Below are 15816 nucleotides of genomic sequence, written 5' to 3'. Positions count from 1 at the left end.
TGACAGTCATTGTTTGGCCGCTATTTATTTGTGTTTATTTGCACATCTGTGGGAAAGCTAGAGGTATCAAAATGTAGGCCTGTGTGATCTGACGATCTCAGGTGTAATACCTAACGTTGAATCTTCCAGTGATAGCAGCATGCTAGTTCGGATAAGAGATTGTTAGCTTGTTATTGCTTGTTAGATGGCTCAGCATGCTGTTAGCTGGGAATGTAGTGCTGGGCAGGTTACTTCGGAAATGTAATACAAATTTCTAGTTACCCTGATAAAAATGTAATAAGTAATAACTTTAATTACTTCAACAAAGTAATGTAACTTATTACATTTAATCACTTTTCTTAATATTACTACTGATTTGGCACCTAGCAACATATAGAGCTAAAGTTATGTACTAAAGACGCATAAATGAAGTGGTGGTGCTGAATGTACTTAATTTTATGCAGCTGATTGCAATGTATCCTCAGGTTTGACAATGAGCATTTCAGTGCTAACAACATGTTCATTGCTTTATACTACAGTATATTATTATATCTGAGCCCTTTTCTGATTTCACAAGGAAAAACATTGTTGAATGTCCTGCGTTCTTGTCCGACAAGATGGTCGCCCGACTTCGTTAGCATATTGTTTGCTGTCAATAATGAGATATTGACAGCTGATGCCAATATTGGCATATATGTTGTCTGATATGGGCACATTTATTTAAAAGGCAAAAATAAATACTTGGGGTGATTTATAAATATTGAATACCCAGTTTGTCTTTTTAGATACCAAGTTGTATTGTTAAGTACTACACTATCATCCTTCCATTGTACATACATATTCCTGTGCAATTTTTTTTAAATCATTGCAAAACTTGTGTGTATTGGCAGATATTGGTATTTTCCCTCCTAATATTGGTCGGCCCTAAAAATGTAGTATAGGTCTGGCTCTAGTACCCACTTGATGACCCTGTAAGCTTGCATATTTGTAACATGAGTGGAACTAGATGAACAGTGACGAACGCTGGACTGCTGAGTGGCATTTAGATCAAAACATCAAGAAAGTTGAGCCAGCCTGTAGTTCAGCCTCAAATATAAAGCCCGATTAAGCAGCCGAATATCTGCTCTTTGTTTCGGTGAAGATGGGATTAAAGGGTATTTAAAAGGTACTTTCAAGGTGACCTGAGGGCGAGGTGTCAACTGTCAGCGGACTCAGTGTTAATATTAATACTTGGCTTCCAGAGTAATGCTCAGCAAACTCATATTACTGTGTGTGACTGTTAGAGAAAATCCCATTTCTGTAGTATTATCCAAAAATGTTCTACTCTAAGCATGTGTTTTTGCGAGTGTGCTGCACAGTTACCTGCCCATGAACGTATTTGTGAGCTTCATCTCTCGGTCGGGGACTTCTGTCATTGAACTACACAGCGTCTGACTGGAGGACAGCTGGTCTCAGTGGACTGTCTGCCTGAGCTTGTCCCTGACATAATGAGCGAGCTGGGAATATGCTTTGATTAAGCGCTGAGTCACTCCGTTCCAAGCTGCTCATTAATGGATGAATGACGGTGGCAGGAAGTGAAAGAAATGGAAGGTGGTCCTGTTTTACTTGCTGTGTTGACAAACCTCTTAATTCCCTTTAATTCTTTGTGACTTCCTGGCCCCCCCCCCCCCCCCCCCCCCCCCTTACGTCGTCAGCACACACATACACACACTTTATTCATCAGCAGTAATCTGTTCACAGGCCATACACCACTATTAATGGCAGACATAGATGGTCCATTTCACTGTCATTAATTTTGGCACCTGATTTTGATTTAGTTGAGGTCTTTTACCAAGCTTGAGAGTAAAAGGTAGAATGTCAGATCAAGTCAACTGTTGTTTCCAGTGTTAAGAATGAAACTTCAATCTCAGTCGAGAACATTGTGGTGAGACAACACTGTCAACTGCCGTTGCAAGGTCTCTGTATTGTTTGTTACAGCCTGACATGGGAGCTTGTAGGTCATGCCAGCCTTATTGCATCAAATGAAGAACCCATTAACAGAAAACCTTGTAGCTTGTTGTTGCAAACAGGATGTTGGTCCTTTTTTTTTTTTAACCTTCTTTGGCCATTCCTTTTGGTTTTTAATTTACATGAATTCATTCTTGTAATCCCTGGACTTGGCGTTGTACTTTGTGAGATTGGTCTTGGTCTCAAGACCACTTTTGGAAGGGCCCGTCCTGTAATTGACCACATTTTTTTACTTGTTCTTGTCCCGGTCTCAGACAAAGAGGACTCTGGTATTTATTTCAAGACCAGTCAAGACCACAACTGCAGAGATAACACTGAACTGTTTAATACACCTGTCAAATTCACCTCTGCAATGTTTTTGAATTATTTCATCAAGACATTTTTCATGGTACAATAGACAATGAAAGAGACGAATGAAGAAGAATTTTCATTAACTTCTTTATGATGGGTGTTTTTATATGAATCGTGATCTTTTAGATCAATTTCAGGAAGGCCTATGGTATGCATGTTTCACTGGTCTTGGTCTTGGCTTGGTCTCAACCCCTCAAAGTCTAGGTCTCGTCTCGGACTCGATACACTCTGGTCTTTGTCATGACTTGGTCTCGCTTTAGGTGGTCTCCACTACAACACTGCGTGGATATGTAACTCCAGTTTAGCATTATTGTATCTTATCTTAAATTAATTAATCTGTCCAGCAGACATGATATGACGTGAACCTTTGCATCTCAATAATATTTTTGGCATTTTTATTATTTGTTGTTGCTATGGATCATTGGGAGAAAGCTGCATGTAGCTGGCTTCATGAAATAGATAAAAATTGGGGTTGCAAAGTGACACGGAAGGCTGGCTCTAAAAGCGCACCTGAAGAGTGGTAGACCGGCTACATTGTCCAAACAAAGTCAGACAGTGTCGTGCGTGTGTGTGTGTGTGTGTTTGTGTGTGCATCTGCGCGTGCGTGCTCAAAGGTGATAGTGGGAATAGCGAGCTGTCTGCTATGCTCTAATGGTCTCAAGTGTCAGACTTTGTGTTGAAGCTCACCGCAGACTTTGTTTCACAGTTTGTCTGTGTATAGTGTCATCTGAAACGACTGTCTGTGTCAGGAACAGCTTCTGTCAAAATGAAGACTTTGGAGTCTTTGCTGTTAGGTAAAAAAGTACCTGTCATTGAATCTTGGTCTTTTATGCGGTGTCTTCACCTTACACACACCGACGTGGGACTGCTGAGGATATTTGCTCGGCCTTTGTATCTAGTTCTTGTACCCAATGTTCTGAACATGTTTCTCCCACTGCAGCAATTACGCTAAAGTGACACCATTCATTTCAGCCCTCATTATTATCACAGCAGCTACGCCGAATAGATGGCACCCATTTGGCAGCCTGGAGCGCTCCGACACCTGACAAGGAGAGCCTAACTGAGCCCCACCTGTGTGTCTGAACAGGCTGCAGGCGAACACTTAGTAAACCCTTCTGTCTATTATGCACAGCACTTTTTATTTGTCTCGTCTCCTCGCATTCATCATCGTGTTCCCCGCACGCACGTTCAGATGTGTCCAACGCCACGGCCGTATAAAAATGAGTCAAATGAAAAAACAATTTCAACCCAAACATTTGTCTTACCGTTTGCACTGTCAGATGTTCAGGTACTCAGAGGGAGGCGATAACTCACACTCTCACTTCATGCTGAAAGAAACATTTCCTCCTAACCTGTCACTCAGCGTTGTTGTCTTTTTAGTATTTGCTAAAAGTCGATTTTTGTTTTCCGTGCTATTGCTGTGACAGATAACAGTGAGCAGGTTTTGTAACAAAATCAGTTTGTTTTCAGAGGAAGTGACATTATCTGTGGATGGGCTGTGGCCGGCAGGCCAGCGACTGGCTGTCTGGCGAGGCTAGCTGTGATTCAATTAGACAGGATCACAGTCACAACAAATACAAGGCAGGAAGTCAAATACCAACAACCTGCTTTGTCATTCTGTGTTGTCTAATGAAGGACACAAATGTGAAAAATGTGGGGTTACAGCTAGAAAGTATTTTCATTTTCATTGAAAATCAATCAGCCCATTGTTTTCTTGATTGATAGGTTATTTTGTCAATACAATTTCAGAAAATACTCATACTCATATCATTTTTAAGAAGTTGCCTATTTCTGATGATTAACAAATCAATTAATCACCCAATCCTTTCGAACTGTGATATACTGTCGGTAGAGTAATGTAGTCATACATGGTATGTGTAAAGTAATTATAAAGCAAAGAATTTCTAAGTCTTTAGTGGTAATTTTAACAAGTTGGTAAAAGATAAATTGAAGCAAAAGTAAAGATTTAGTAGTTATCAACTGAAATAGATGGGGAATTGTTCAAAATGTAAAAGAAAACCCAATCATATGAACAAAGCATACACTGGCTCCTTACAGCTTTTCTGGTGTAATCCAACTCTGAAGATGCACCGAGATCCCAAACTGATTTGAAAAGACACTATTTACTCTGCCGACAAGTGATCCAATATCGTGCACCCACTTCAGACATGCTAGGGCTTTTAACCTAGCAGCTCCAGTGAATTTAGGTTTTCATGATATTACGTATAATTAAAACGTGTTTACGAATGAGTTTGGGATTTGAAACTTAACTTTTACTGTATGAATTTTTATAAGTAAGTCCAACCAGTCAAAGGTAAACCAAAGGTTGTTTGCTCATAAATGGCTGATAATGATCCTGAAATCTTAAGTTAATAATTGTTGTACAATTACTATGTTAAAACTCAAAGTATTTATGGAATTATTATAAATACATGTAGTTTTTAAAAAGATATACAAGGGGTTTTTCCCTCATTTTTGCAAATGCATTTCAGAAAGGCCACAAATAATGCCCCCTCGCCACATCACCCTGATAAACACTCAGACTGCTTTATATCGTCTTATGCTAAGTGAATCCAAACTTTAATGGAAACAATCATGTTTGAACAATTCCGATGTGATGAAGTTTGCATAATTTAATCCTTTCTGTTCACTGCACCTACTTCTGCACTTCAAAAAAAACAAGACCAAACAGTACTCTCCTTTCAGAGATTTGAGCTAACATTTTGTATTGACGAGAGGATTCGTTGATGTACTCACTTGATTGAGCAGCTGCTGTAACCAGTTTTGTGAGGGATGTTTGTAATCAGGCTCAATTCTGTCGGGGAAGATTTGTTTATTTTGCGATAGTCTGATAAATGCACTGATTTATTGGGCAAATACACTGCAGTGTTAGTTGCGGATTCATATCGCTATTAGGGAAGCATTCTTCTCACACTCTACTATACTTTCTTTTGTTTCTTTTGACTCCTAGCTGTCTTGAACTTTTAGATTGGTCTGGAACATGTCCTGCTCCTACCATCTGTACCTACCACTCTCCGTTGCCTCTTTTTGACCATAAGGTTTTCTTTTGGTTCGTGCATCAAGGCGCCCGTCTCCACGAGGCAGCTGAACCACATGCTCTGACAGCTCTCATGTCCAGCCAAACACCATTTGTTGAATATAATTGAATGTATTTGTGCCTGGAGGGACCGTCGGATCGAGTGCGTTCCTCCGCTGCTCATCCTTCAAAATAATAATCAGAAAAACAGCATGGAAATCATCCCTCACACTGTTTATTAACAGTCTTTGGGCTGATGGTGATCGTACACCAATAACAATAATGCACGGATAAATACTTCGCCAACCTCCTCTTTTCAAGGACGCGGAAAATGAGACTTGGGCTGTACCTCTCTTTAAAGTTATGACTGACTCAGGTTTTTATTATAGTGAGTGTTTTTTCACAGAACTTCTCATATCTTTCTTGATGTGTCATCAGTTGCTTCTCTTTGTCAGGGGAGTCATTATTTCTGGAGTGACCTGCCCCTTTCTGTTCACACACTATTTTTTTTTGCCTCTTTGTGAAATCTCCTGCAAAATCCCTTTATCAAGTTTGCAGTTTGGAGTGGGTTCTCAACGGCGTCAAAGTGTTTGTGCTTGGAACATGTTCTTCCTTGACTGATTGACCAATCATTTCAGCAATGTAGGGAGTAACTGGCCACTGTCTCTCTCGGTGCCTCTGCAAGTGACATCCTGTCTGCCCGATTGGCACCTCTTACAGCCGGAGTCAGACCTCCAGCCGGGCAGAAGATAGAATGTGACCAGTGTCAACCTCATTCCACCGCTAATCAGGATGATTCACCGCTGAGGGTTTGTGTTTAGTGGGTGTAAGAGATATTGAGGAGAGGAGCCAGGATAGATACGGAGAATTGTAAAAACAATAAAAAAAATAGCTCAAGTGGAGTGCAGAAAAACCTTCAATTAATAACTAAACCCAGTCATCAAAGTATATAAAAGCTGCAGAGGTTTTTTTTGTGTTTTTAATCTCTTTTAATGTACTGTCTTAAAAGCATGGACATGCTTATTCAGTCATGCAAAATGGATCATTATCCTGTGAAGCTAAGATAGCAGTGTTGACATTTTCTATTGATGCCTTAATACAAGAAATTAGCGGACAACATTTGACTTCAGCAGGTAGAATACAGTTGAGACAAGAATAGTAATACTAATATGTTGAGAGACAAACAATGATTTAAAGTGTAAAATTAGATTTGAAAGGAATCATTTGAGGTTTCGGGAAATACCGCCGTTTAGTTAGTGAAACAGGAGCTTTGCCGATTACACGCGATTACGTCATATTATTTCTGAATTGTGAGGACTGACGCTTTTAGAAGCTCTGACTGCACTATAAAACAAGGCAGCGCTTGTCAAATATGAACCAAAAGTGTTTGTTACCAGCCGGGCCGCCTTGCTGTTTTCTTTTTCAAAACAGTGAATGAGCAGTAACCAAGCAACCCCAACTGGCAGTACATCACTTATCAGTCGGAATGTTTATTGGTCCGGTGCAGTGCATTGCACTTTGGTTGGTGAAGGTTTTCTACCCTAGGAATACCTCGGCCAGTTTTTCTCTGTTTTCTTAGATCTTTTTTTCATTTCAAAAAAATATTTCCATCCGTCTACTGCATAGACAGCCCAGTTTTATGCAAGAGCCACATGGTGCAGTGACTTCCTACACCCGTCCAAGAAACAGTTACCACGTAACAACGTTCATCATTTAGTGGTTTACTTTTGACAGAGCAAGAGTCTTTATGCTAGGCTAGGCTAATTATCTTTTGCCTTTAACGTCATACTAAATGGACTGATAGATTGGTAGATGCTTATCTCACTCGCCTTTCAAATTATTTCCCAAACATCTTTTGCCATGCTATTTTCAATGGCTACTGCATCGCTTCAATCAAAACCCTGCAGTACCACCAATGTTAAACAACAACCCTATCATAAAGCCATCTCCTACAAAGCATTAGAGGCAGATTTAGGCAAATTTCCCTCATGCGTTTGTCTTGTTTCCATTGACGGCAGCCACGTCTCAGCAAAAGCAACATGTGGATCCCATTATTTAAGGAGTGAAATTAAATGAAATGTCACTCTTTTATCATCTAGCATTCAGAAGACCAAAGCAGATATGAGCTGACAATCCAAATGTCAGAATTAAGATTTATCACCTTGTTATAGTGCCGCTGAGGACAGAGTGCTGACGGATATCAGTTGCTCTGTTCCTAGCTCTCAGTAATTCAGAGGCCACATAGAATTTGACTAAATCGCATGAGTACATCTACCACAGCATTAACGTGATGGTTTATTGATGCTGAGTTTAGTGGGAGAATATTATGAAGCAGCAAATCCAATTCCTTCACCGCTGTGATGACAGATGTTTGACAACAGGCTTTCATTCTCTCGGCCCAAACTTCTGAGTCTCACTGTGGGAGATCCCCTGCTGGGACAAGGAGGGGAACGACCGAAACATCCACTGAAAAAAGGTTTTGATATCGAGATGGCTGCGGAGAGTGAGGCAAGTTAGTCATACCTGAATCTGATTTCCTGCATAGCTCGAGACAAGAAAAATACCTGGGAGAATGAAAGGAGAATCCTGAGGTGTGAAAGGATGTTGTATTACTCTCAGCCAAGGTTGGAATTACAAAGAAGTTCCACAGTTAGGACTATGAGCTCCCTCATTCAGGCACTTCAGCCTGTTGTCTCCATGTAGAAGCTGGCCTTAAGTCAATAAAACTTTGCTGTACTTTGAAACGTGGCATTTCTCACCTGGACTGTTTTGTGCATCAAACCTCACCTCACCTAACATCTCTTCCCAACTTTTTCTTTTTTCTTCTTCCTTTCCCACTGCAGCTTCTTTGCTGTTTCCACGCCTAGGGATGAACTGAGCATAGAAGTATTTTTTAGTGTGGCTGGAGCCCTTCTAGTACACACTAAGTTCTGGCATGTCACAATAAAATGCAATAGTTTAATTTTTATCGGACTTCAGTGATTGTACTGATGGTATTTGATTCCAAAGTTTTTTCTAATAATATGAATGACAAATAAGTTATTGATTTCATTCATTTAAGGAGTACAGCACCTCTTAAAATGACAAGCTGACAGTGCTTTCAGAAATTGATTTTTATTAAGTGAAATCAAAATCACGTTTTGGTAACCTATGGCCATGATTCCACAAAGAAAGGGAGAAAAAGAACAAAACGTGTTTTATGGACTTGGAAAAAGGGCCTACAACTGGGTCCGCAGGGCAGGCCCGTGGGGCCATTGCTGTGAGCCATCTGGTACCTATATAACCAAAGCAAGCGCTTGTCTCTGATCCTGTTTGTGATATTCATTAGCATGATTTCAAGGCGCAGCAGGGATACAGAGAGTGTTCAGTTTGGGAACCTCAGATTTGCGTCTGTGTTTTGCAGATGACGTGGCTCTGTGGGCTTCATCGTTCTGTGACCTCCAGCACGCGTTGGGGCGGTTTGCAGCCGAGTGTGAAGGAGCCATGATGAGAGTCTGCACCTCCAAGTCTGAGGCCATGGTTCTCTGCCAAAAGACGATGAATTGCCCCCTCCAGGTTGGGGGTGAGTTTTTGCCCCGAGTGAAGGAGCTTAAAGGTCTTGTTCACCAGTGTCAGTAAAATGAAGTGTGAAATAGACATGGGATTTGTTGCGGCATCAGCAGGTTGGCAGGTGTTCCACTTGACCATTGAGGTGAGGAGGAAGCTGAGCCAGAAGGCAAAGCTTTAGATTTTCTAGTCAGTCTACGTTCCAGCCCTCACCTATGGTCATGAGCTCTAGGTAGTGACTGAAAAAATTAGATCATAGATATAAGCTGGCAAAATAAGTTTCCTCCATGGCTGGGCTCAGCCTTAGGGATAGGGTGAGGAGCTCGGTGATCCGCAGGGGCCTTCAGGTCAGGCTGGGGAGTTTAAATGAACTCAAATTAATTTGAGCTTTTTTGGGAGAGGAAAAATTGGAAGCCCAACCTGGGAGTAGGGCCAGGGCTCCATCATGTCAAAAGGAGCCTGGTGAGTTGTTTCTGGCATCAGATTAGGATGCTTCCAAGGTGCCTTCCTTTGTAATTCTTATGTCCAACTGGGAGTAGACTCCAGGGTAGACCCAGAACTTGCTGTAGGGAATCTATCATTCATCTGGCCTAGGAATGTCTTGGAATCTCCCAGAAGTAGCTGGAAAGTGTTTAGGGAGACAGGAATACCTGGTATACCCCGCTTAGCTGACTGCCACAGTGACCTGACCCCAGATAAGCAGACGAGGATGGATGGATGATGGATGACCTGGATGCCCTGGCATGTGGCCTTTGTGTTCCTCAAAAATTCCTCTTTTTTTGTAAAATCCAAAAATTCCAGGTCTGGTGCAGATTTGCATCAATTCTTATTCCAACACTTCGATGGTCCCATGACTTTTCCTCGAGCTCATCCACCAGCCTCAGCTGCACCCGTCATCTTATTACAGCTGCACTTCATTGATTAATTGAACTATGATAGATAACAAGATAAACCTTATGTTTTGTAACCATCAACATGCTAGTGTCACTGTGAGCCTCCTAGCATAGATGCTATTCACAGGGAAGCATAAAATCCGGTGCTTCATGAGGAGCTGAGTAGAAGTCATTATTAGATGCTATTTCTTGAATCCCACCCTTCATCAAGCTGAGCACATCTACCTTGTTTACCTTGCAAGGACCAGAGACGTAAAGTCACCCTGTTACAAATCACGCCAGCCGGAACGCAGAAGCAAATATTGGTTTTCTTGCCGGAGCAGAGGAAGAGCTTGTGAAAGCAGCACTTCTCCTAAAGCAATAAAGGCCAGACAGTCATGAAGACAGATGGAGGTTATCTCTCCCATCTAGCGTGTCCGACGGCGCAGGCCCAGATAAGGCCCTGCTGGGACCACCACAGGGGGAATCTCACACAGGGCTCTCATTAAAACGGCAGTAATGGTGTTTCACCATCTCACACCTGCCTCAGCAAAATGTGGCTGTGGATTTGAGAGAGAGCGAGACGCAGTCCATTAATGTTGATCCCCAGCTTTTGTCTGCCCGCTGTGCTGCATCATAGCCAATCAGCGTATTACACTCTGTAGCCACATACAACGCCATATGTTTAAGATTATCGACAGACGACGCTTATACATCAGTGTGCCCAAATGGTGTGGTGACATCTTGAGGAGGCGCCTGCATAAAGGATGCTAATAACACTTCCCTGCTAATGGCGGCGGGTAAATGCCCCATGCATCATAGTGTATGGAAAGTTGGCTGTGTTCAGCGTCGACAGGTAATACCCCCAAGCTGGGGGATTGATGGCTCTCTGTTTGTCAGCCTGGCATATGGCTGTCATCATAATCAAAAGCTACGGTGTGAGAGATGGAGGTGATTGAGAATTGAGGGATGAATGTGGCTTTGGAGGCGCTCACTTCACATTCACTCTGCGACTCGCTGCATCACAAAATGATCACCTATACCTAGTTCAGGGCTGTTTTTATAATTAGATATTTGTTGTTTTTTTCCTAAATTTGAAAAATGTTCCTTTGCTGCAGTCCACGCATTAATCTCTTCTCATGAAGCTGCATGTACATCTCTTCGATTTTCTGCACCACCAACCCATTCATTATTGCACTATTACAAGATCAACTCAAGCCTACTTTCATCAGAGGGCGACATCCTATCTCCGGCCTCTTTTTTCAGTCAACGTGATGCGGATTATGTAACTCCGCAGCCAGCCACGTCCTCAGCTCCAAGACGGTTTGAACCGACTGTTGTTAAATGACTCCGCAGCCCTTGCCTCGCTTCATGCAGCAGCGAGTGCGGTTAATAATCAATCTAGTTATTTAGCCTCTGTTTATGCTGTATGTATCTGCAGCTGGAGCGGTCTCAAAGCTGACGAGCTTTGAAAGCGCTTCAAAGTATTTAAAGCGGTGGTGGAATATGCAACAGTGAGTAAATTATTGATAGGCTTGTCTGAAAATGATGTCCAGGTCCAATGTTGGAGTCAATACATAAAATCCTGCTTTGCTGATCTACAATTCAGTTGATAAAGGAGTGGATGTACAGCAAGTGACGCTAGCCCCCAGTGCCATTGAATTAACATATGACTCAAGACAAGCACAGTGCTCTCTAGATATGTCTGTGTGAATGCTATTTGTTTGTCTCTACTCTGTTTTTGGACATTGTATCTGTTGATTTGGGGTCTGGAAAAGAATTAGCCTTTAACTGGAGTTTGGCATTAGAGTAAAGTGACGTCCTTATTGCCAGTTCTGATTCAAGTATGATTGCATGCTTTACAGTAGTAGTAGTGCATACTGTTAAGTCTATATGCCTTTGTAAGATTGCATCTATACAAGTGCTGTTTGCTCCAGTCTTCTGTTTTCTCACTGATAAGGGCTGAATTTCTGAGTGAGACCATGAGATGGTGCTATGTGCCTAAACTGGGCTCTCTGCTGTAGAGATAAAACACATCATACTATAACACATGGCGCAAGTAACACCTCTGATCTCCAACTTGAGTCGAGAATGCTGACTAACGCTTGGAACTTTGGAATTTTCCTGCTTTTGTAAATCTGATGTTGCCGCAGGTGAAGGGCTCTGCAAGGGCGCAGGGAACCGCGGCTTTGAATAAAACCTCTTTCACCCACTTCTTTCCTCTTCAGACCCATAATAAGATTCACCTATACTGCTTAGCATTCACCTATCGTGCACTGTGAGTCAGCTTATCTTTGGTCTGCACAACTGAGAGGGTGAATCTCCGGCTGCAAAGAACAGGCCTTCTGCAATAGATTTACATCACTTTCTCGCAACGCGGATAACCGGGGAGGAAGCAGCACTGGGATGCGGGCTAGTGGAGCGGACCGGGGACCCGTGAAGCATTCAATCTGTGCGCCATCACAACGCATCAGCTGGGCACCTCAGCCCGGCGATCAGCCTGCGCACACGCAGGCGACTATTTGGAGAGGTTTTTAGCAGCCTGCCTAAACACTGCAAGGTCAACACTAGCGGAGCAGGAGGCAGAATTTAAACAGGCTGTCAGTTCAGTGATTGAAACAAGGCAGGAGGGGTGACAGGGTTTTTGTGAGTGCCTAATTCTTGCATCAGCTTTAAACAGGTCATAACCTTTTCTCAGATGTCCCATGAAGAAACGTTGTCAAAAGTGTCGACACTTCGATCTTTAAAGTGGCAGTCTGTAAGATATCGGCCACGATCAATTAAGGAACAATATCAAAACAGTATTATGGGAAACCACAGTGTGTTAAGTAAACAAATAAAGTCACAAAATATCAAATTTGGCATAAACAAAATAATGCTCAAACTTAACCCAAAACGGTCTCAGTTAGTCGTTCCACAATTACCTCTGATTTATTATTCATAGTGTTTTCACCGCACATTATAGTTTCCAGTGTTGGCGCACCTGGAGTACTTGCAAAATTGTGGCAATTAATCATTGTAGGAACACCCTTTATTTCCGTCAAGCAGTTCCGTCAAGTGACCTGAATCAGCATATATCGCTGAAAGTTCATTTGAATACTTTAATTATTAATAAGCTCTGTGGTGGGGGAGTTCCTCACTGTAAAGAGTAGAGGCCAGAGTGTAACGGTGTAGACGCCCCAGGTAATTAGAGAAAGCGGGGCTGACTAACGTCTTGTAGCATCTTCCGTTTCTGCAGCCCTCATAGATTTCTTTCCTCAGATTTACCCGAGGCAAAAAAAAAAACAAAAAAACATTTTGTTTTCTCACTGATAAGAGAAACACAGATGTTTTCTGATTTAATCCCGTAAGGCTTATCTCGACATACCAATCAGGTATTGCGGTGCGTCTGCCCCGGTCGTAGGAATTTCTGGAAATCGCTGAGGTGTGGAGAAATATTCTCAGAAAAATGGTTTGTATAGGCGGGATCACACATCATCTCCGGCTAGTCTGTGTGATGGAACAAGCCTCCGTGCAGGGGGAACATGAGGATGCTGGAGACAACTGTAGCTGCCATTCATCCGTGCTGGCCAGAGGCCCAGAGAGAAAGGAGGGGACAAGGGATGCAGAGTGCTGGCTTGGCTGCGTGGGCTTTTGGATGGGGAAGAGAAGAACTGTGTGGCTGAACGCTCTAGATCTATTTCTTCTTTTTTTCGACGGCGTGATACACCTCAGTAAAGTGCCGCGGCAGAAACCCATTTTCAAATCATTGCTTTTTACTATGACCACTTCTGCTCTTCATCTTATCTACCACTTCCTTTCCCTCAGCCCCGTCTATTTTTTACCTTCCCTGAATGATTTACACATACACTGCCACTCAACTGTCTCTTTTCCCATTTAGATCGTTCTGCTGTGTTTTGATACTCACACTGAAAAGTGCGCTCGGCGCAAAGACATCTAAAATGGATCCCAGATTTTTGTCACACTGTCACAATGCTTGTCAAATTCATCCATAATGCATGGCGAGCCTTCCGGATGCATGAGCCGCCTTCTTTGTCACTCTAAACTTTCTTTTACGCTCATGTCATCTTGTGCCAACTTCTTTCCTCATGGGGGAGCTGTGATAACTTATTCCAAGTCACGTTAGAGTGAAATCCAGCCACTCTTTCGCCTTACAGCATGACACACGGCACACACTCACATACTTGCTCTCACACAATACATCTGACCCCTGAATGAGAATCTTAATTGCAGGAGAGTGATCTTTTGACCGCCTGTCTTTGTTTTTCTGACGGTGCCGGCAGTGTGTGGCAGATAAAGTGGCCCCGTTATCACAGCCAGCTAAAATTTGAAATTGAAGGATTATAGTAAGTCCTAGCAGAGTGGCTGCCCTCTTCACTGCTATTTTTCATGGATTTCAGCATCCCTCTGACTTTGGCTATGCCAAGGGAATTGTGTCTCCACTGCAGATGTAAAGGCTTTTTGTTATGGAAATCGTTGGTGTTAAGGTTTTGTCAGGATGAAAATGTGCACGCACATATTTGTACGCAGGTTTTTTATCCTCCCTAAAGATTGCAGCTAAACCCCTGGCCCTCAGTTCCCAGGATCTTTTAAAAGATTACCCCTTTACTTAAAGCCAGACTCGGCCAGAACTCTGCCAGAAATGTACATTGTGTGGTAATACTGTTGGAGTCGTGCTGTCTGGTTTGCCATTTGAGCCGTGAGATGAACAGGCGGATCGGCATGATAGCACAGGTGGGGGGGAGAGACAGAAAAGGGAAAAAGAGACGGAGGAGAAGAATGAAGGAAAGACAGACTTTGAGGAGGAAGGCAGGTCTTTCAGGCACAGCTCAGTGTGTTGGACGCTAGCTCAGAGAACAGGCTGATACAGAGAACGAGCGGCGATGCAGGGACGCATTCGTGTAAGAGCTTTAGATTTTCAACCAGCATCAAAGCAAGCAGCAGGCATCCCGAAGCTACCAACGTGGGGGAAAAGAAGTATTGATCAGCATGTGAAATATAACCTGACATTTAAAATGATTACATACACTGTAAGTATTTTATGGGATGACATTTGAGTCAGGTAGAAACTGGATTTCTGATTAATAAATAAAGCAGCGTCGCATAACAGGCTTTTTTTTGGCCTTAAAATGACAGCTTCGAAATCAAAAGGTTTTCAAGACACAACATTGTTACGACACAGTCCAACAAATTGTTATAGACCTTGGATTTGTATTCACGACAGCGGCGTTGCACTGCCAATTTGCGCAAAATGCCAGTTTCTATATAATGTTGCTTTATAGAATCAATGCGTGTTTATGTATAAATGTATCCGTCATTTTCTGGCCCTTTTTTGTTTCCATCTATGTGATGCAAGATACAGGAAAGCTTTTACCATCCATTATGTATATGAACAAAGTAAACTCTGCTCCACTGAAGACATTTCTGGGATCACTGGTGCGCGTGGGTTGGGGGTGATGCAGGGTTGTGTCTGATACGACCATGTTCATGTCGTTCTCAGAGCATCATAATTAATGTTGCTCCAGGGCCATCATTTCAATTTAGGAAAGAGCGACTAAAACTGCTTCTGTTGTGGCTCAGTGGGATTAGATGTAGCATTCTCACTCAGAGGACAATGTGCGTATCCCTTTTGGAACAGATTATTATATCGTCAGTTTTTGTTTTGCTTATTATTTTCTCTCTCTTTCCGGTTTTCTGTTGCTGTTTGATTAGGTGTAGGGAACTAAAATACTTTTAGGAAAACACAGGCTAGATGAAACTAGTCCCTTTCAAAATGTTAAACATGTGTTTGAAAGTACAACTCCTCCCATATGTGTATTTTCCGAGTCCTTTCCCCAGAGTCACTAAACTGTGACATTACAAAAATGTGATGGGTCAGATTAGATGATGGTCCTCGAGCAGCATTAATTATGTTGATCATGGAAGGACACCAATGTGGCGGTACCAGATCTTACATGATGGAGGGCCCTCAGGATGTCCTGCCAGCAGAGGGTACATCACCCTAACTCTAACCCTATTAACTGT

General features: G+C 42.4%; 1 protein-coding gene across 4 annotated transcripts in view; it reads left to right on the top strand.

The window, feature by feature from the left end:
• Positions 1-15816, top strand: part of dlgap2a (discs, large (Drosophila) homolog-associated protein 2a) — a 191942-nt gene that overhangs the window by 18514 nt on the left and 157612 nt on the right. For 2 of the 4 annotated variants that reach the window (XM_030443627.1, XM_030443626.1), the window contains one exon: positions 8778-8936. The exons of the other annotated variants lie outside the window; for them this stretch is intronic. In XM_030443627.1, the coding sequence (XP_030299487.1) occupies positions 8778-8936 (159 nt within the window). The remainder of the gene's footprint in view (positions 1-8777; positions 8937-15816) is intronic. 4 annotated transcript variants of the gene reach the window in all.

Source organism: Sparus aurata, chromosome 16, assembly GCF_900880675.1.
Source record: "Sparus aurata chromosome 16, fSpaAur1.1, whole genome shotgun sequence".
NCBI lineage: Eukaryota > Metazoa > Chordata > Actinopteri > Spariformes > Sparidae > Sparus > Sparus aurata.
The sequence above is the reverse complement of the archived record's forward strand: the minus strand, read 5'-3'. Positions and strand labels throughout refer to the sequence as shown.